Source organism: Neolamprologus multifasciatus, chromosome 22 (assembly GCF_963576455.1).
Source record: "Neolamprologus multifasciatus chromosome 22, fNeoMul1.2, whole genome shotgun sequence".
Taxonomy (NCBI): Eukaryota; Metazoa; Chordata; class Actinopteri; order Cichliformes; family Cichlidae; genus Neolamprologus; species Neolamprologus multifasciatus.
In genome coordinates this window covers 2383025-2403314 of record NC_140459.1, presented here as the reverse complement: position 1 = coordinate 2403314, position 20290 = coordinate 2383025, and the positions used below count along the sequence as shown (strand labels likewise).

General features: G+C 40.9%; 3 protein-coding genes across 11 annotated transcripts in view; 1 reads left to right on the top strand and 2 right to left on the bottom strand.

Annotated features, from left to right (window-relative positions):
* col14a1b (collagen, type XIV, alpha 1b) overlaps positions 1–20290 on the top strand; it is a 209136-nt gene that overhangs the window by 173234 nt on the left and 15612 nt on the right. For 6 of the 7 annotated variants that reach the window (XM_085149183.1, XM_085149180.1, XM_085149179.1 and 3 more), the window contains 4 exons: positions 4137–4295; positions 7803–7880; positions 8486–8572; positions 9765–9818. In XM_085149183.1, the coding sequence (XP_085005309.1) occupies positions 4137–4295; positions 7803–7880; positions 8486–8572; positions 9765–9818 (378 nt within the window). The remainder of the gene's footprint in view (positions 1–4136; positions 4296–7802; positions 7881–8485; positions 8573–9764; positions 9819–20290) is intronic. The other variant, XM_085149181.1, reaches the window with a different exon arrangement.
* LOC146492562 (uncharacterized) lies at positions 10065–12894 on the bottom strand. Of its 3 annotated transcripts, none has more exons than XM_085149245.1 (7): positions 12560–12892; positions 12273–12380; positions 11996–12085; positions 11795–11878; positions 11642–11695; positions 11388–11530; positions 10065–10717 (listed from the first exon to the last, which is right to left on the bottom strand). In XM_085149245.1, exons 1-7 carry the CDS (start codon positions 12681–12683, stop codon positions 10652–10654), a joined length of 669 nt encoding a protein of 222 aa, XP_085005371.1. In that variant the 5' UTR covers positions 12684–12892; the 3' UTR covers positions 10065–10651. The 3 variants fall into 3 exon arrangements, with proteins under 3 accessions (XP_085005371.1, XP_085005370.1, XP_085005368.1); XM_085149244.1 differs by having other exon boundaries at positions 11795–11887; positions 12560–12891; XM_085149242.1 differs by having other exon boundaries at positions 11795–12085; positions 12560–12894.
* On the bottom strand, positions 14471–20042 carry LOC146492561 (C-type lectin domain family 4 member A-like). The gene is made up of 6 exons (XM_085149272.1): positions 18924–20042; positions 17575–17694; positions 17381–17476; positions 17167–17291; positions 16736–16872; positions 14471–15819 (listed from the first exon to the last, which is right to left on the bottom strand). Exons 1-6 carry the CDS (start codon positions 19075–19077, stop codon positions 15693–15695), a joined length of 759 nt encoding a protein of 252 aa, XP_085005398.1. The 5' UTR covers positions 19078–20042; the 3' UTR covers positions 14471–15692.

Sequence of the window (20290 nt, the reverse complement as noted above, 5' to 3'; positions counted from 1 at the left end):
TTCTTAGTCATGTCTCCATGTCTCAGGGTCAAGTCTGCATCTTTGTGAAGGTCTCTTGTCCTGTGTTCAGTTTTGCTTCCTCCCCACCTTGTTATGTCTGATTTAGGGCTGCCACAATTAGTCGACTATCAAAATCGTCAACGACTGATTTAATAGTCGACGCGTCGTTTGAAGCTTTGTAAGATCACAAAAGACGCAGGAATAAGTAGTAGGATTTAAGAGTGTAATAACGGACTGAAACAGAAGATGGCAGCACTGCATGTACAAGGATGCCAGCTGCCGTTAAACCCCGAAGAAGAAGAAGAAGCTGTGTCCCAGAATTCATAGCGCAGCCCAGCTCAGTTTCCAACAATGGCGGCAGCTAGTTAGTTTTAATATTACTCTTATTATTCTTTCTGGGTCACAAAATAAACGTTTAACATATTTTTAGGCGAGAATGTAGCTGTGTAAACCTCAAATATCTGCTCAATTTATCAAGACACCACATATTTTCAAAAGCGCTCCGACGTTTTCGGAGACGTCTGTTAGCCACTAGCTCGATAGCTAGCCGGGGGCTAGGCTCACTAGAGCCGTGAGAACACCGGACTCCCGGCTAATCGTTTTCAAACCCACCGCTGTCTTTCGTTACTCAGGTTAAACATGATATATAAGTCACTTAGATAACTTAAAAATGTTATTGTTTGGATTTTTTCAGTATTTTATTTGTTCCTGAGTAAATCGGTTTGGCTGAGATTAAAGTTATAGCTTTACACAGCTGAATAAACGTCAAGCAGACAGCTGATTATCAGAAGTGTGAGATGCTCGAGAATTTACTCCGGTGTCCTGTTATATTTTAGATAGCAAGGAGTTTATTAAACTTCACCGAAACAATCTGCAAATTTCATTAAAATTTAACAAACTATCATCTTGTCTTTATTTTTAGTTAGCACATACCTTAAACACTTCAAGCTGTAAGCTAATGATAGTTATATAAGAGCAGATGCTGCTGGTGCAATAAGCTGTACGTTTTAGTCCAATGGATGATGATCTGATTAGTCGACTAATCGCAAAAATAATCAGTGACTAGTCGACTATCAAAGTAATCGTTTGTGGCAGCCCTAGACTGATTACTTGCAGCTCTGTTTCCATCCCATCGTTACCCCCACATGTATTTAAGCCCCGTGTTTTCCTCTGTCCGCCGTCATGTCATACAGCCTCCCTGCCGTGTGTTTCCCTTGTGCTCCTGTCTAATTCCTGATTCTCAGTTCCGGGTTTGTTTTCTTGTCTAGTTTGCGTTTCTAGTTTTCCGGTGTTTTAGTTCTTAGTTTCCATGTCCAGGGTGTTGGTTTGTTTTATGGAGGATTTCCCAGCTGCTTGTACAAGTCCTGTGTTTGGGTCAGCGTCCCACGACAGACGCCTCACATCATGTAGCCTGAAGTTTTTTATCCTCTCAGCATCAACACCAAACACAGCTAGTTGTAATGTAAAGCAGAATATGAGAGAATAAATGAGTTGTTCCTTTACTGCAGTTGCTCTTGTTTCATTATTATTATTATTATTATGAGGAAGTTTGGGATGTGTAGAAATTCTAGTCCCGTCCTTCCAAATATAAAACTCGTGTTAGCTTCAGTGCACCTCGTGTACTCTTTGCGGTGACTTGGTTCTCGCTGTATTAACATTAAATTTAATGTTCAATTCCAGATGCAACACAACATTAACCAAAGTAGACATCAAACTGTCAAAGAAGCGCAGATTGATTTCTGCAGTGGAAATGAATCTGACTTTTGCAGGCATTAGGAATCTGAATTATTATAATCATTTTTTTCAACCCATAATTTAGCAGACTATAATTATCTGAGGACGCAAAGCGGCGAGAAAAGTATTTCATCCGACATTAAAATCCCACCTAAAAGTAAAAAAGTGTTTATCTCCTCTGATCCAGGTTATTACAGGAGCTTTGAAGGCTTCACAAACGCTCGTCTGCAGCTGTCAGAGCAAATAGAAACATTTCTTCATCCATGCGTACGTGTCACGGTCTGATGCAGGCATATAGGAACTCAAATTACAGAGCAGCCTTTTTTTTACAGCCTGTTTTCTTTATAGCAGCGTGCGTATGTTTTGCATTTTGAGTGTCCGCTCTGCCAGGATAAACATAGACCGTTTTAACAGTTTAATTTGCACTTTTCAAAAGTAGCGAAACACGAACAAACAACTCAGACGCTCCAAAAACAGCTTCTCTGTAAACCGCATCACTTTCACCAACCGTGCACTTACAGACGGAGGTCAGTGGGGTTTCAAGGTGTGTTAGTGTGTGTGTGCATTTGTGTGTGCTGCTGCTGAGAAGCCAGCAGAGTCGCTGACAGCAGCCTGGGGGTCTGCTGCGATTTTGGGAGAGGAGGATTAACGGTGAGGAGCCACTCGGAGTCGACAGGCGGCGTTTTATCCGCCTCGCAGTTCAGCTCTCGACTGTCCGTGATGGTGACAGTAACACCTGTGTGTGTGTGTGTGTGTGATTATAAATAGTGATGTCACTCAGTGAGATAATTCGGTCTACTCTGCTGGTTTGTGTCCCAGTTCCAGCTCAGGCTGTGCAGCTGCTGTAACACAGTCCTGTGGGAACAATGTAAAGTGCTCCCTGTGGGTGTTTTTCCTTTAACATTAACTTAATTAAATGTGGCTTTAAAAAATAAAAAGCTCATAAGTAGGGCTGCACGATTTTGCATAAAATGAGAATCACGATTCTCTCACGATTTTCTTTTCCAGTATAAATATTTCTTGCACTTATTAACTGCACATCAACTTCGTAACAGTTGAGACTGAACATAAAAACAATAAATAAATATAAAAACAACAAATGTCTCACATTTTGTCGTTGCCGCAAAATGTTGTACTGCTTGAACTTCCGTCTCCACCGTTGCTCGACGCTGCGTGTATAGAGCAGGTAGTGCAACAATAGAAAAATAGTTGCGGGACGGCACTGTGTAGCGTTTGTCTAGGGTGTTGATCATTTTCCTAAATCCCTCGTTTTGCACAGTGTTGATGGAGCCATATCTTTGGTCAGGTGATAAGTAACAGCCTCCATAATTTCTTTGTGCCTGCGGGAGTTCGACGGGTATAGGGAAGCGCTGTATAAGGTTCCCGTTATTGATGTTTGGGTGGTTGACCGGGACGGATTTTCTCCTGTCACTTTCTCGTCATCCCTGACGTGCTCTCCGTTGTTTTTCCTGCTAATTTTAGCAGCCAGCTTCTGTGTCACGTGGTATAAGCTCCGCCCTCGTCATTTGTTGAGCAGGAAGAGTGAGCGCTTGTTTTCATGCAGATTACGTCCCGGATCAAAATGCGGTACAATCGTCGTCTTTTTTTGTTGTTGTTGTTGTTTTTTTAATCGTTGTCATTTGGAAATGAGATCGCACATAAGTATGAATCGAGATCGCGATTTTCTAACGATTAATCGTGCAGCTCTAGCTCATTGCATTATTTTATTCCAGCCAAATATCCTTCAGTTCTTTTTTTCACCGTATTAAAACAGTTTATTAGCTGCTGTGGTGTTAATGAAGCAGGAAGCAGATGGAGTGAAATGTGTTTTAATGCACATTTAAATGTAATTTAATAATAATAATAATTTAATTATATAAGTGGAAACAGTAGTTTTAGTTGTACTCTGTGATGTTCTGCATCAGGAGACTGTTTCTGTTCTGTGGGGCTTTTTAGCCTCACTGAGTGAAGGTGGAAAGAGGACAGACCTGTGCTGCACTGGTGACTGACAGGAAGGAGAAAAGACCATAAATAAGTCGTGCGAGGTCTCCCAGCAGTCTTAAAATGAAACTTTGAGCTGTTCTTGTGTGTTTAATGTTTGTGCGCTGTTGGTGTTCTGTGTTATTCGACTGTTACTGTGTCAGTGTGTGAGCACCGTACTCACAAACATGAAGAACAGCTCGGTCATGTTACGGCTTCACAGGAAGGGGGCGCTGTTCTCCTACTTTCTACACCCGAGACGTCTGCACAGCTTCTAAATGCTGCTGATGTTTGTGAGGAGTGATAATCATCACAGATATTAATAATAATTTTCTCTTTATTAACAGCATTTATCTTAACACTTGTTTTGCATCCATGTTTGGACCTCTTTAAACGAGCGACTGTATCTCTTCCTTCTGTAGCTTCACCTCGCCATCAGTAAGACGAGCGCCAAAGTGTTCGTTGACTGCAAGATGGTGTCTGAGAAAACCGTCAACGCAGCAGGAAACATCAGCACGGATGGGCTGGAGGTTCTTGGTAGGATGGTCCGCTCCCGAGGGAACAAGGACAACTCTGCACCGGTGAGCAGGACGCACACAAACGCTGTGAAGTGCAAAGAAAGCTGCTGGTTTGAGCCTCTGCTCCCTCTAGTCTGCATGTTGAAGTGTCCTTGGGCAAAATAGCAAACCCCTGATGAGTCCATGAAATAGTGAGTGTTGGAAGAAACACTATAAGAACCAGCTCACGCATCATGGACGTTAGTCTGCTGTGAAAACGAAATATCAAAACCAATGTTTCTGTGTGTTTCGGCCCAGAATAAATGTCAGAGTAAATCTCATTCCGTTACATTTAAGGACCCTGCAGTAAGTCAGAGAAAACCCCAAACAGTCAGATGACTCCCTGTGAGCAGCGCTTGGTGACAGCTGGAAGGACGAACTCCCTTTAAACAGGAAGAAACCTCCAGCCGGCTCACAATGGGACAGACACAGATGCACTGTGGGAGCAAACCAGAGAATAAAATTCATCACTAATGATTAAATCCTGCTGAACTGTTGTGACAAAACAACCATTTAGCTGCTGAAAAAGTAGCAAACAGAAACTGTTGTGAGTCCCAGCCTCATATCACCTTTGGGCTTTTGGAGCCTTGACCTGACTTTTAAAACGTAATTGGAAAAAAAGCTCTATGCTGCTAAAATAAATAAATAAATAGATATTTGGAAAATTCTGCCTAAATGTGTATTTTACCTGGTTAATGTGTGTGGCGGGGCGTGGTCTGCAGCGCCGCTGCAGGGGAGGAGGATGCACCTGAGTGGCACCTGCAACCACGCCTCGCCGCCTTAACGTCTATGCTATTGTGTTGTTGTTGGTGTGTGTCGGGCTGTGAGCTGCAAAGCTACAGCCGGCTGTGTGCGTCAGCAACCGTGTGTAAAGTGGTCAATAAAGAGATGCTGTAAAGCGTGTTCATGCAAACATCGTCGGGTCTGCCGTGGTATGTTTACAATAAGACTTCTGCTCCTGAACCTCTGCGCACAGCGTCTGCAGATCAGGCTGTACGAAGTCACTTTATCTCTACAGGACTGTGAGCTGTCGTCTGTGAGGCGTGAGCGTGTTTGTTTCTAACATAGTTCACGGTGGAGCTGCTGACATAATGTGGATCCAAACATCCATAACTGACCTACCTGGGGTTGAAAGTCTCAATAAATGCACGGCGTTTCGGCGGGTACACCGGCTTCTGCGAGTGTGACGCTTTGATTTTTATTTCAGTATCACAATAATCTTCCAATTTAGAACTACAAGTTAAAAAGAACTAACATAAATAAAATACACTTCAGCTCAATACGTCTCATTTATTTTCCCAAACCAAACGGAGCCGCAGGTCGCCGACCCCTGGAACAGGCCTGCACCCAGGGACAGAGTATGGGTGCACGTCATGCTCTCCTCAGACCCAAATCTGCCACTGTCAGCCTTCCTGTGCTTTACTGCACATGTGATACATGAATTATAACACTCAGTGTTTCATTTCATTTATTTATTTATTTCACACTTGCTACAAAAAATCAAACCAACCACACTTTCTATCAAAAAGCAACCATGTGTGAAAAGGAGCAGGAAGAAGAACATATTCTTATTAAACCCCGCCCCCTATCTACAATCCAATTATATTACAATTATATTAAGTGGGCACCAAAAATCAGGGAACAAACCAACATTAACATTTATCTGCGGTCCTAACCCAAACCAAACAACACATTTACAATCAGAATATACCACTCCACATAGTAACAAGGAGAAAAATGAAAATTAAAATAAATAAAACAAAAATTATAATGGATCCTTTTTCAATGAACTCCAATTTCATTCACATTTTTCATATTGAGTTTTCGTTTTAAGCATGTAACACTTTTTAAAACAATGTAAATTTATACAATTCTTTAAATTATAATGAAGTGAGTTCCACAGTCGTATGCACCGTTGGACTCATTAATCTTTGTGTAGTCACAGCTAACTGATGCTAACTGATGCTAACTGATGCTTAAAATAACATTTCCTCCTACTATCTTCTCCCCCAGAACACAATAAAAATACTCTTTGTAACTTAAAGGGCAAAATATTATTTTTAGCCTTAAACATAATTAATAGTGTGCGTAATTTCACTAAATCTCCTCATTTTAATCATTTCGATTTTATAAATAATTTATTTGTATGTTCTCTATATTTAACATTATGAATCATTCGTGTCACATGCATGCTGCACTTTGTTCACTGTTTTCTCTCCATCAAAGCTCTTTCCTCGAGCGGTTGTATGAATGCAAACAAATCCATTTCTGGCCTTCAGTGTTTGATCTCCCTCTGAAGAGAAAACCTGCAACGCTGACTTTGTTCTGAAGCTGCAAAATTCAACCATTTGTGTCAAATAAGCAGCGTAATTATTTACTTATTCATTTTATTTTCCCCGCCTGCACGGCCGTGTCAGCGCCCAAAACGAAGCAATCGAGTGCGGGTTTATATTGGTGTCAAAATGGCAGCGAGATAAGGCGCCGCTTCTCATTTTCACTCATGCAAAATTCCTCGTGCGTGCATTCAGACTCGCTATGATTCAGCAGCCAAACGCACAAAGAAGCCCTCACACACGACGCCAGGCGCTGCGACACACTCCCGCTCTCGCAGGCCGCTCTGCTCGCTCACCTCAGTCTAACTTTTGGCCGTTTGGAGGGCGGAGCCCAACAGCTTTGATTGACAGGCTCAGTTTTACACTCTTATTAAACTCAGCTTCACGGCATCGGCACAGCTGCTGTTTTAGATCCTACGTGTTTACAGTTTTGAAAATGAAGTTTGCAGAATGAAGCATCGGCAGGTTTTTGCAGGTAGCAGCAAACAACCATCACGAGATTACTTCTGTTCTTAGAAGAGTAGAAAAAAAGACACTTTCTGGCCTCAAAGTTCAAACAGTTTTATGGATTTTAGCCTCCACGAGCGTTTAATTGTGTTCGACTCTTTTAACGATTTCCCACAATCCAAGACGAGCTGCAGAGACTCCCGCTGTGCTTTAAAGCCCGTGAATCATAGGGTGGCCCTGACTAATGCTCTCATTTTACACCTGCAAACTCTCCACACTTAATTAGACAAGCAGAGAACGTTTGAAAAGATTCAAAGGAAGGTGTAAAGCTGGGGTGATCTTTCGTTATGGGTGTAATACAGGATTATGGTGAAAAGCCACACATGCTCAGCACCAACATGACTGATTTATCAGCAGCTTTTTATGTACCAGGTAAAATAAAAATAAAAATCCCGCTGCCTGCTGAGTCCCATCAGCTGATCATAATTAGCTTTTATTGATCCTCACTGATGTCGTGATCCAGCCGTGCTGTGAACTACCTGCAAGTTCTCAGTGCGTCTCTGTTCAGTCATGTGTTTATTATTTATGCCCCTGTGTGCGTTTGGCTGCACGTGTTGGCTGTTTGTGGTGCAGCGGTTACCAGGCCAGTAGGTGTGTCTCTCTGTCACAGACACCTGGCAGCTGATTGGCTGTTGTTCATACCTGATGTGGATTTCATAGAGATTTTCTTTCTTTCTCTCCTTCTCTGCAGTTTCAGCTCCAGAACTTTGATATCGTCTGCAGCACCTCGTGGGCCAACAGAGACAAGTGCTGTGAACTCCCCAGTCTGGTGAGGTCAAAGTCTGAAGCAGTCTCGATGTTTGCTCGTTTAAAGCAGGAGGAGATGACCTGGAAGCTCTTAAGTGCTCATTTACACACAGTTTATTAACACTGCATGCACGACGGTGACAGTTTCGGGGTTTTCGAGGTTAGATTGAGTCATGTTTTCTTCCATTTTTCACTGTAAAACCATTGAAAGCAGTCGTTTAAATTTAAACTGCCTCCCTGGTTTTATTTGGATCTTTTCATGACACAAAACAACATCAGAGTGTGTCGGGAAGCAGGCGCTCTCAGGCGTCTGTGGCTAACGTGTTCTGGACAGTCGTGCAGGCTGAGATCTTTACTGCTGGGGCTGAAGGTTTCCAAGCAGAGCGTAGCGAAGTAGCAGCATGAATGAACCTGACAGTCTCTGTGTGCTACAGTGACTGTAACCTGAAAATATCTGACATTCACACCTGAGATGGAGAGCTTTATCATATTTCCACCTCGTTTGGGTTGTTTTTTAATCATGATTCATGCCATTTCATTTTTATTTGTTTTCTATTCTGTTATTATATTTATTTATTTGCTTTTGTTTTTTCTTTGTGTCATCCTCATCATGCTGTGGTCATCCAGAGGAAGGAGGTAGACTGCCCGGCCTTGCCTAAAGCCTGCACCTGCACCCAGGACAGCAAAGGCCCCGCAGGCCCTGCTGGACCACCAGTGAGACACACACACACACACACACACACACACACACTTTGGTTACTGGGCAAGTCTCACCTCTGCTGCATTGCATTTCATCGTCTGCTTGCTTGAATGAAACATGGACAAAGACCAAACGTGATCGCACATCTGCATCACAACAATCAGTGACACAAACATCGTTTTTCCTGCACTTTGTCACCTCACTTTTTACTCACATTATTTTTTACATGTTTATTTGATATAGTGAAGAACAATCACCAAACGGGTAACTTTTTATACCACTGCCAAAAGCACCATGACTCCAATATACCACCTGGTATTTAAAGAGTATGCAATTTCATTTCTCACCAGCAGAGAGCGACAGTGAGGCTTTTTTGCCGACCTGTCATCCCTATACTGAACACACACAAAATATGGAGGGCCAGGAGTGACAAAATTAATGAATTAAATATGCCATTAAACAATGAAATACATATGTCAATAATTAAATAAAAATTTAAATAAATAATGTATTACATGTTTCTTTGATATAGTGAAGAACAATCACCAAACGAGTAACTTTTTGTACCACTGCAAAAAGCACCATGACTCCAATATACCAGCTGGTATTTAAAGAGTATGCAATTTCATTTCTCACCAGCAGAGAGCGACAGTGAGACTTTTTTTGCCGACCTGTCATCCCTATACTGAACACACACAAAATATGGAGGGCCAGGAGTGACAAAATGAATGCATTAAAAATGCCAATAAACAATTACATATGTCAATAATTAAATAAAATTTTAATAAATAATGTATTACATGTTTTAAATTAAATGACTGGACATTTAATTAATTATTGAAATATTTATTTAATAAATGAATTCCAATTTTAATTATTTAATGAAACATTTAATTCATTCAGTTTGTCACTCCTGGCCCTCCATAAAAGCCAGTGCTGCACATTCGTTCATGCAGTCACAAAAGTCCAATAACAGGACAAAACACCAACATCCTGTTTTATGTTCCGTTTACATTTCTTTAGTGGAATTCCTTTTTTTTTTACTTTCACTTCCTGGCAGATTAAACCTTTTTTTTTTTTCTCGCACCATGACTCATCTGTCAGCTTTGTGGGTTATAAAGTCATCTGTCATCACCTTCAAACCCCAGCAGCAAACCTGGTAATCGTGTGTTTCTAAGCACCTCCTGCTGTTTGTGTATCTAACAGGGAGGCCCAGGAATCAGAGGAGCCAGAGGAGAACGTGGAGAGCCAGGCCCTGTGGTGAGTTGTTGGTTTAGCCTATCAGAAACCACGGCTGTGTCCGATGGGCCCGCCTTCAGCACGTCGCTGAATAATATCAACAGGTTATCAAGAAATCGCATTTGTTTTTATCCAGTTTCTCAGAGTAAAAACATCCATCATGCTCGTGTTCATCCTCGTCTTAAAGGGACAGAGCCGATATAACTCTGCCTGTCTGCAGCTGTGAGCAGCCACATCCCAACGATTTACACTCAGACACACGCAGAATCATTTCTGATCAGTTTAATAACTTCAGCAATAGTTTATAGATTGAAAAGAATTAGGATGCAGAAAGCTGTATACATAAATTTACAAAAACACTTTTATAGATATTTTTTCAAAAGTTATTATTATTATTAAATCCCTAATTTAAACAGAGTTCAATCAAATCATTTTTTCCAGAAAGAAGGGTTAATACAATAAATACAGTAGTAATGATAATAATAATAATAATAATAATAATGATAATAATAATAATAATAATGATAATAATAATAATGATAATAATAATAATGATAATGATAATAATAATAATAATAATGATAATAATAATGATGATAATAATAATAATAATGATAATAATAATGATGATAATAATAATAATAATAATAATGATGATAATAATAATAATAATAATAATAATAAGAAGAAGAAGAAGAAGAAACAAAACAAAAGCACAGATAAATAAACATCAGGAAGATCAATCCGTCAATTAAATTGAAAATAAAAATAGCTTCTGTCAATATTTGCAGTAATTGTGGGGTTTACACACACACACGAGTTCTTGATGTGACCGCTCTCATGAGCTCCTCCCGTCACGGCGGAGGCATCGCTAAGCCACACTTCAGGACATCTTTAGGCGTTTCGCCCTTCAGTATTCTCTATATGTGGGAAAAATATGGAAGCTTCAAAGTGTCGACTCAGGTTTTATGCAGTTAAGACAACAAATGTATTAGTGAGTTAGTTTCAGAGCATAATTAATATATTCATGTGACTCCTCCCTCTGCGCTCGGCTGCACAGCCTACATGTTAAAGGTCATTTCCTGGTTGGTCTTTGCGGCACATGAAGCTGTTTTTGAGCCACGCTTGATGGCGTGCTCACTGTTGCTGCGCCTGATTGTGGTTTAGATACGACGATTCAGTTTCCTGAACAGTCTCAGAGCTCCGGGCACGCCCACCTCTGCAGTTAGTTCAGTGTTTCATGCCATGTGTTCCACTATCACAGCGCTGCTTCGTCACAGTGACCTGCTCTAATTTGATGCTTTGGCAGATTCATCTCTTGCAGACTTTTAGCTTTTCTTTCAAAAGCAAAGGTGTTCAGTTTTCAGAGGCATCATCGTTGGTATTTATAGAGACCTACATATCTGAGTTTTCTTCCGTTGGTTAAGAACCAGCTGCTGCTTGTACTAAGCTCACTTCCTTACTGGCTGAACATGATTTTATCAGGGTGACTCAGAGACGTCAGAGGACAGTTTTCTGCACTTTCTTTCATATTGCAGGTTTAAACTTGATTAGTTTTAAAGTCACGCTGCTTGAGACAAACGCACTCACCTGTTTTTCGATGCTGTTCACAACGATCAGATTCCCTCCCTTCTTCTCACAGTCTTCTTTGCTCTTCTGCAAAGCGGACACTATGGTGTATTCATAATAACAGCTGCAGCCGACCTTCACCCATCCTAGAGGACAGCCGTTCCCTGAAAACATACCGACACCCTCTTACTCCAACCTCCTGTAACTTTGTGTCTTTGCTCAGTTAAAATGGCTTTAAATGAGTTCTGTATGTTATTTTAGGGAAACTGTAAAACCTTTCTCAGTCGCGTTTGAGGTGTTGTTCACTTCAGTGATGTTCGTTAAAGAGCCTTAAAAAAGGAAATAAAATGTGAAACACAGTAACTGCTTCAAGCTGCAGATAAACACGGTTGTTTCAGTTACTGAGGGGAAAAGAAAAGCTTTGTAACCTCTCTCAGTTGCGTTTCTCTCGGGTCGATCATCTGGAAATCCAAAATCCGGCCAACCACCAGTTGTGTTTGGATTCTCGAAGTCTGAGAAGTCTGGACACGGAGAACCAAAGAAAACACAGCTTGTTATGAAATAATTGTTCTTCAGCTTGTCAACATTTAGAAGTGACTCTGATTGTGAGTTTGATTTTCCTCTCTTACCTGAGCATTGGCTCTTCATCCTGGTCATTTCCTCATTTAGTTTATCCAACTTTATTTTGAGCTCGTCTCTCTGCACGGTCACTGAGATATCTGCAGAGGAACGTAAAGTGTTCGTGTGAAACTTTAACAAACGTTTGTGTGTTTATTTTTTAAATTAACAGTTTAAAATCAGTAAAAAGTTCAGGAATGATGAGAAACTTGTTGTAATGTTCTCATCGTTTCCAGAACAGTCTGTTGGATCTGAACACTGATCGTAAGCAGCACGTGTCGGCCTCACAGCGTAGTCCTGTCGAAGTCAGCGTGAACAGAAGAAACGTTCCCAGAACTGCAGCGATGACTCGAGCGTCTCTTCTTTTCACTGAATGTTTCTTTCGAGCACGTCGACCTGTAGAGATGAAAAGCGCAGTAACTATACTTCACTCAGCACGCGCACTTTTAAATGAGCTGCTCGAGGACAGATGTTTGCTGTATGACACATTTATTTATTTCATGTTTAAAATAAGACATAATCCATGTTTTATTTGCGTTTACTGCCAGCCCATAAGTCTACTTATTCATGCTTACTGGTTTTCTGTGACCCGGTCCTGGTGGCGTGGGCTTCAAGCTCTCGGATCTCCGCTTTGTTTTTCTCTCCACCGTCCGCTCGGCCTCCTCTGCTGTATCTCACATGTCGGTTTCCTGTGGACATCTTGGGCGAAGTAAAAGTCTCGTCCGTCTGCTTCTGTCTTTGTCACGCAGCTGTTTTTAGAGACGAGCATGAAGGAAGTAACAGCTACCCACAAACACAACCGCACACACAAACACAACTCTAATAAATGCTGTTACAGCCTCTCTCTCTCTCTCTGTGAGTTAAAGTGTAGGATTTAAGAAATCATTGACGTATCACTTACGATCCTCTGACCTCAGGCAGGTGTCCACTCAGACACTGATGACAGAGAGGTTGTGTTTGTCACAGAAACCTGCAGCTGTGAGTCATGAAACTCTTTTTGACTTTGTTAAAATGGTGAATAAAAATGAAAAGGTCTGATCACCAGAGTTCATCAGAGTCTTGAAGCACATCTCTGTTGAACGTCTCTCAGATAAAGATCCAGATTTTTCCCGCTCACGGTGAAAACACTGAGCGCCACACCGCGCTGGCATTTCAGTCGTATGTAAAAAATCTTTTGTTATGAAAATTCTGTGCGAGCAGTTTTTCACTCATGCAAAACATCTTTCAGGAGAGAGAAGTTATAAAATACTGTTTCATTTATGGAAAATACTGTTTTTTCATAAATGAAACAATGTTTCAAAAATATTGAAACATCGTTTCAAAAATATTGAAACATTGTTTCTCTTAGCTCGCTCCCTCCAGATAAGAGAGAGCACTCTCTTTATCTCTCTGTCTCTTTAATTATGTAAAATGTAGAAGTAAATTTATGTCATTTGGTACACAAAGAGCTGTTTATAAGGGTTAAGGAGTTAGTTATTTGGTGGTTACATGTTTTGATATTTACATGTTTACATATCTGAATGTTTACACATTTACATTCAAACAGTTATAATTATGTGCTGATTCCACCTGGTTGGTTTTCCTGCATTTATCTGAGTACGAGATTTCCTGGCTTCTGAGTTGCCAGTGAAGTATCACGATGGCTGCACACAGGAAGTGCTCTTTTTTATGTTGAGCTGTGCAGAGAGTAAAGATGCTGCTAAGAAACTTATCAGTCTCCATCTTGCTGTTTTTAATAGTTTAGAGAGATTCTGAATCACGTGGATAAAAGTAGTAGTTCCTGGTCTCGAGGCTTCCAAGTATCAGAAAACCCCCACGGAGCAGGACACGTGCTCCTCCAACCGTATAGATGCTCTCTTTAAAAGATCCGATCTGATTGTTTTCTCTCTGTCTTGAGTTTTTTAGTCTAACTTTTGTACTGTATGGAAATTGGTAGAGCGGGAGGTTTTGTGTTTGCGAAGTGTTGGTGTTAGTCTGTAATATAAAGCAGTAAACAGGAGTCTGGGCTTCCTTATTAAAGGGGCTGTAATTGCAAAATGTAACTAAAGGTTCCGACACTAGGTGGCAGTGTTATCAGAAGATATCAGCGTCGTTGTGCCAGCAGTGAGAAACGTCTGCCCTGTGAGTGTGGAGGTTAGTGCTGACGCATTTGTGTTCAGGCTTCCTGTCTGAGGCCTTTCTGTGTAGTTTGTCGTTCCACAGGCCAAACACACACTCGCTGAGCTGTGATTGTAAACAGGCCGTAGGTGAGCCTGCCTGTGGGGGGGGCACCCTGCCTCACCCCATAACAGCTGTAGTCAGCAGATTAAATCATCTGTTGATGTTTGTGATCTGTCTTTCTAACCCACTGTAATCCACAGAGGTGGAAAGCAGCTCCCCACACCTCTCCACTGTGTTTATTCCACTCTCTGAAGTCAGAGTGAGTGGACACTGCTTCACTGATCAACTGCTACATGATGTTGCCTGCTCAGCGGGCCACAGTACTGGGCTGCGATGAGGGTTTTCAGGGGTTATATCAATTTTTAGTTTTTTATTTTAAATCATTTTTATCGTTAACTCTGTTTCCCTGAGTCTTTTCCTGTGTGTTATGATTAAATCTTATTTTCTTGGCACCAGTACTGGTTTTATTTTGTTGTATTTATCCGTGACACCTTATAGTCCGGTCCGTGAAAATATTGTCAGACATAAACCAGGAGCGCTGACTTAGAAGACTTGAACATGATTTATTGAGATAGGATGGAGATCAGACTACGACGACCTCGTCATGGCAGAAGCTTCTCAGCGGTGGGAGGATTTAGGAAAGGACCTCCCTGTGTGAGGTGGAGATGGGAGGAGGCGGGGTGCATGAAAGAGAGTCTGAGAGGGAAATAATGGAGAGCACAGATTTACACCACGCGAAGCAGAGTTTGAAATCTAAAAACAATTTTAATTTACAGTTCGTGCCTTCAGAGGCTAAGACAGTGTAATGTATACGTGCTAGCCACAGTGTACACAGCATAAACTCATTTTCACTAAAATACATAAAGCTCAGCACTGCAAAGTTATTGGACAGTGGAAAACACACTCAACAGTTCACATGTACAGTAACAGTTAATGAACTAAAATGCAACAAAAAGACAGAGCAAATCAAATCACAATAACAGAATAGAAACAGACATAAACTGACAATGTTGACTGAAAACTGACCACCAGAGGAGACGCGTGTTGTTTTCTGGTGGATTAGACTTTCACACATTGTTTTGTGTATTTAAATCCTTTTTAAGTAGAGAAGAAAAAATGCCACTGCATCCAGATTCAGAGGGAATATGGAATGAGGACATTTCTAATATTGATCGATGTGAAGCTGTGGGCTGAAGCTCAAGTTCTTATTTGAACAGTTACAGTGTTGGTCCTCTCGCCTCGTATTTTAAATCTAACAAATCAGGTGTGATTGAAGTTCAGGCTTTCAGCTTTAATTCACGGAGTTTAATAAATGTATGAAGCAGTTTAGGACTCACTGACATTTTGTACATAATCCCTGATTATTAAAGTTCTTTGGTTTTCAGTCTGGGATTTCACAACAACGACTTTTGTTGACTTTTCAGTAAAACATAAAGGTCAGAACACCATCATGTCAATTTCACCTTCACACAGCTGTGCTGGGACTTAAATCTGATACAGCGCAGTTACATGTTACACATGTTAGACTGAGCGGTGACCAGCAGACTCTCAGTAGATGTCCCTCTCACAGATCCAGTGTTTCGATCCAGTGTTGATGTAGTTCCACGTTCCTTGTAGATCCATAAATACTTTGACATGATCCTTAGGATAGAATTTTGCATCTTTATTCCAGCCTCTGTTGAACAAGTACAATGTTGTTACAGGTAACATCCTGAAAACACAGAGTACTGTGCAGAGAGCACTTAGCAGTGCTTAGAAACACACATCAACATATTCTCCTGCTGAACTATTTAACTTCCCAGTATTCCCATAATTACCAGTTGTGCAGTTTTCACACATGAACTGCAGCTCTGAACTTTTCTATACAAAATGATGCAGGACACATGAGAACCATATACTGTAAATAAAAGATGGACGTTGCCTCTGTGACATCACCCGTTAGTTTACAAAGACGTGTTTTTAAAGCGTCCTGAGGGATGGATCTGACCTTTAAATCCAGGAACATCACATCCCCATCAGTCACCTTGGTAACCACACAGTCCCCTCACACTAAAGCGTACCTGCTTCATCACCTGCTTTGAACATTAACAGGAGAATAAATGATTAAATGAATATCACTGTATCCAGTAAATCTGAGACCATGGACTCATAGAAAAGTGTTCATGAGGACTTGGATCACTGCAGCTGAAGGACATTTTCAACACAAGCTGACCTGTTTATGCAACCGCAGGAGACGCCCCCTGCTGGCTGTTAGAAATAAAACAGATTCAAGGGATTTCTACATTATCTTGGTGAGAACATAACATCAGACCTAAAATGATCTTTAACAAACAGTAACTGTCTGGTGTGAGCGAGTGGGTGTCATGCATCCTGCCTCCTGCACACTCTCTACAGACAGCAGCAGCTCCTCCATCAAAAGTATCTCCAGCTGGGAGAAACTCTCTCCTTTTCTGTGCTACATGGAAAAAAGGACGATTTATTCAGCGTCCCGTCCTGATTCTGTGACATTGTTCAGAGTTCCTGTGTGAAAACGCACGAGGAAGGCCCATAGCTTTTATCCAGGAGATATATCACAATTTTAAATTTCTTACGTATATGCATGTGCTATTGGTGATCCGTCCACCCACTTCCACTCCCACTCCCGCTCCCACTCCTTTGACGAGACCTTTTCCTTTCTCTCCAGACCGATCCAGAATTCTCTGTGTTTATTCAGCTCTCTGAAAAATTCCTGATAGTTTGTCAGAAACAGGAATGGATTAGTTTTTTGTAGATTCATGTTTCAGGTTTTTTTCATTTTGTTAATTTTTACTAATCCAAAAAATAACCAACATGAAGATCTTACTCATAATTATTAGTTTAGAGATTCCATATTTAAACAGATCACACTGAACAGCAAAGAGACACATGGCAGAAAAACATATCACATGTACAGCTGCACATATTTAAATCATTCATGGCCGACTGAGACAACAACATCACGTATGTCACACATTTAGTATCTTAACAGTTATGACACACTTACATGTTTGCTCTTGGTCGTTATCACCAGCAGATCTGCTCCTCTCCTCTCACAGTCTTTCCTGCTCTCACTCCAGTTTTTCCTCTCAGTAGAAATGTAGTAACAGCTGCACTCAAATCTTTTCCACTCTTTAAGAAATAACTCATCGTCAACACGAGGTCCAGTTTCAAATCACGTAATAACAGTTTAATGAGAGTCAGTTTGAGATGTTTCTCACCGGTGGTGTTCGCCTGTGTTTGCTTGTTTCCAAACTGGCAGTTTATCCTTTCCAGATCCGACGTCAGCTTCTGATTCTCAGACTTGAGCTCCACGTCTCATGATAAAAACAGACAGTTCAGGATGTAAATGCAAATCAGCTGCTGAAGGCTTTGACCTTTTGACCATGTTATTTAAATAAATGTGAGTCCTCACAGAATTTGTAGAAGACTGTAAGCCCCGCTACCAGCAGGAGACACAGTAGACCCAGTATCAGGGCAGGAACTCTGAACTGGTCTCGTCGGGCTGCTGGGAGGCGATACTGAGTGTGCACTTCTACAACGTGAAGCAGAAGACACAGTTGGATTAAACACATTTTAAGTTCCTGCTTCAGTTTATCTGAACAGATGAGATGAAAACACCACGACACCTACTGCAGCAAACAGCCACCAAACACCGTTTAACATGAGGGAAGATGCTAACAGGTGTTAGCTAGCTGCTTTTAGTTCATTACTACCTGACCCAGGAGAATAATGATGATAAACTTTATTTATAAAGCACACTTAAAAACCAAGGGTATGCCAAGGTGCTTATCAAGTAAGATAGAGAATAGGAGGATGATAGAAATAGGACCAAAGCAAGTGCTAAGTCTGCCAGCAGGTAGCTGTCACTGATACACAGGAAAGCAACAGGTAACGAGCAAACAAGAATTTAAATGAGCATAAAAGTGCATATTATAAAATCATAAAAGAAATATTAACTAGAGGGAAAGGCAAGATTGAATAAGTGTGTTTTTAGTCGTGATTTGAACAGTGCGATGGAATCAGATGTGCGGAGGTCGAGAGGAAGGTTATTCCACGGTCACGGTCACCCCGAGACTTCAGCCGAGATCTGGGTCAGAGGTAGTTGAGTGGCAGATCTGAGTGTTCTAGCAGGAGTCTGTGGTTTGAGAAGTTCACTAAGATAACTTGGCGCTAATTTATTAATAGTTTTGAATGTAAGGAGTAATATTTTAAATTGAATACGGTACTTTATGGGCAGCCAATGCAAGCTAGCTAGAACAGGAGTAATAGGGAAAAATTTCCTGGTACCAGTCAAGAGGCGGCTGCTGCATTTTGGACTGTTTGCAGTCTAAGAAGAAGAGAAGAGAAGGCTAACCTCATCTAACAATCTGCTGTTACTCTACCACAAAGAGTCAGGCCAACAATGACATCACGGCTCAAAGCTAGCTAGCATGTTACAAATCTTCTCTCCTGATCGAATAAATAAACCAATAACATCTATTAAAATTTCCTAAAATTATTTCAGGCATTTTCCTGATACTTTTCAAAGTGTCACTGCCATATCTCTGCTTGCAGGCAGCAGTGTGCTCAGCTTTGGAAACTGGTTGGTTTTAAAAGAAAATGCTAGTGTTTCATATAAAATGTGATCAGCCCACACTGATGATTCCCTCATGAACAGAGTCTCTGTGTAACCGAGGAGTTTTGCTCGTTTCACTACGTTAATACTGCACTTTTCTATCTCGCATTGACGTCTTATACGGAGTCACAGAACGTGATTCTTACCTCCGCGTCGTGTTGAACGAGCCTTCTGGTCTGTGTAGACGTCCGAAGTCTCGTAGATGTCGACTTCTCTCTCCAGTCTCTCCTCTCCGTCGCCTCGGTTGCCATATTTAAATTTAATGGTCAAATCTGGATCCTCATAAATGTGGGAAGACATTTGAAGGTGTGCGGCTTCCAGCAGACGCAGTTTTCAGTTCCTGTCGGTCTCTCCGTCGTTCTGTGTCGAGCTAAAAAGGTTTGAACAGGAAGTCGAGAGGAAGCTCTGGCAGGAAACCATAAACACAGATATTTGATTTTTAATGATTTGGAATTATAAAAGTGTTTTTGTTCATGTTTGTTTCTAAATGTATTAAACAGCAACAGCTGAAACAAAACAAACCAGAGAAAGATGCTGGCGAGCAGTAAAAAGGCCAATGTGTTCGACTCTTTACTTGCTGTTTCTCCACTGATAGATAGATGTGATGATATGAATGTGCCTCACTCATGCCCTCATTTGACGCCATGAGATAAAAGATAAAGTTTCATAGACCAATAAGAAACAGTTTGAAGGTCATGTGGCACATATGGAGGCTGAATGACGTGGACGATCCAGCCGGACGTACTTACACTGTAACTCTGCATTTAACTAAAATCTAAAGACACGGAGTACTACACAGGAACGATTAAAACATAGTTTGTGATAATTGAGGAAATGATAATAAATGTAATAATTAAAGCAGGATTATTCAGGGAGTCCTTTTAATAATTGGAATGATTGAATATTAATAATATTAATTCACCAATGTCATCAGTTTTGTACCAGACACACACATCTAATCTTTTTAGTAACCTCATTATGACAGACCATAGTCATGCTCATCAGCCAACATTTGGAAACAACAAAAACAAAACATTAGGCTCCGCCCTCTGCAGGGACAGTGTCCAGGTTTTCTTCGTTTTTCGGTTGCTTTGAGTTTTGATCTGTAGAAATATTCTGTAGATGTAACCATGTTAAAAAAGCCGTTACAAAGTAAAAGCATTTTTATTATTTGCTTCAGAGCTGAGCAAACATTAATGCTGCAAACAACAAAGTTCACTAATCAGCCTTAAATTTTACAGAAAACACAAATCTAAGAATCTGTGTTCACAAACGAGGCGACCTCTGACCTTTGATTTATAACTTTTAATGTTCGTCTGCTTGCACAGATCATGTTCTGATCATTATGAGGTAAATACACCGAACTACGCTTCATCTTCAATAAGGAGTCTTTAAATAACCTCGGGCTGGATTAAAGTCTAGTTTGAACTTTCACATGTTTGTAGTGACTTTGTGACGGAAACGTATCACGTAGCTCATCATAAACCTTCCTTCTCTACTCACAAACTGATTT

Coding starts and splice junctions, on each gene's coding strand:
- LOC146492561 (XM_085149272.1), bottom strand. CDS start 19,077: ATGTCTTCCCACATTTATGAGGATCCAGATTTGACCATTAAATTTAAA. Junction 17,695..18,923: donor TCGTTCAACACGACGCGGAG/GTAAGAATCACG, acceptor TTCACGTTGTAG/AAGTGCACACTCAGTATCGC. Junction 16,873..17,166: donor TAACGACCAAGAGCAAACAT/GTAAGTGTGTCA, acceptor ACAAACTATCAG/GAATTTTTCAGAGAGCTGAA.
- LOC146492562 (XM_085149242.1), bottom strand. CDS start 12,683: ATGTCCACAGGAAACCGACATGTGAGATACAGCAGAGGAGGCCGAGCG. Junction 11,696..11,794: donor GAGAAACGCAACTGAGAGAG/GTTACAAAGCTT, acceptor TCCTTTTTTAAG/GCTCTTTAACGAACATCACT. Junction 10,718..11,387: donor TGAACAGCATCGAAAAACAG/GTGAGTGCGTTT, acceptor TCCCACATATAG/AGAATACTGAAGGGCGAAAC.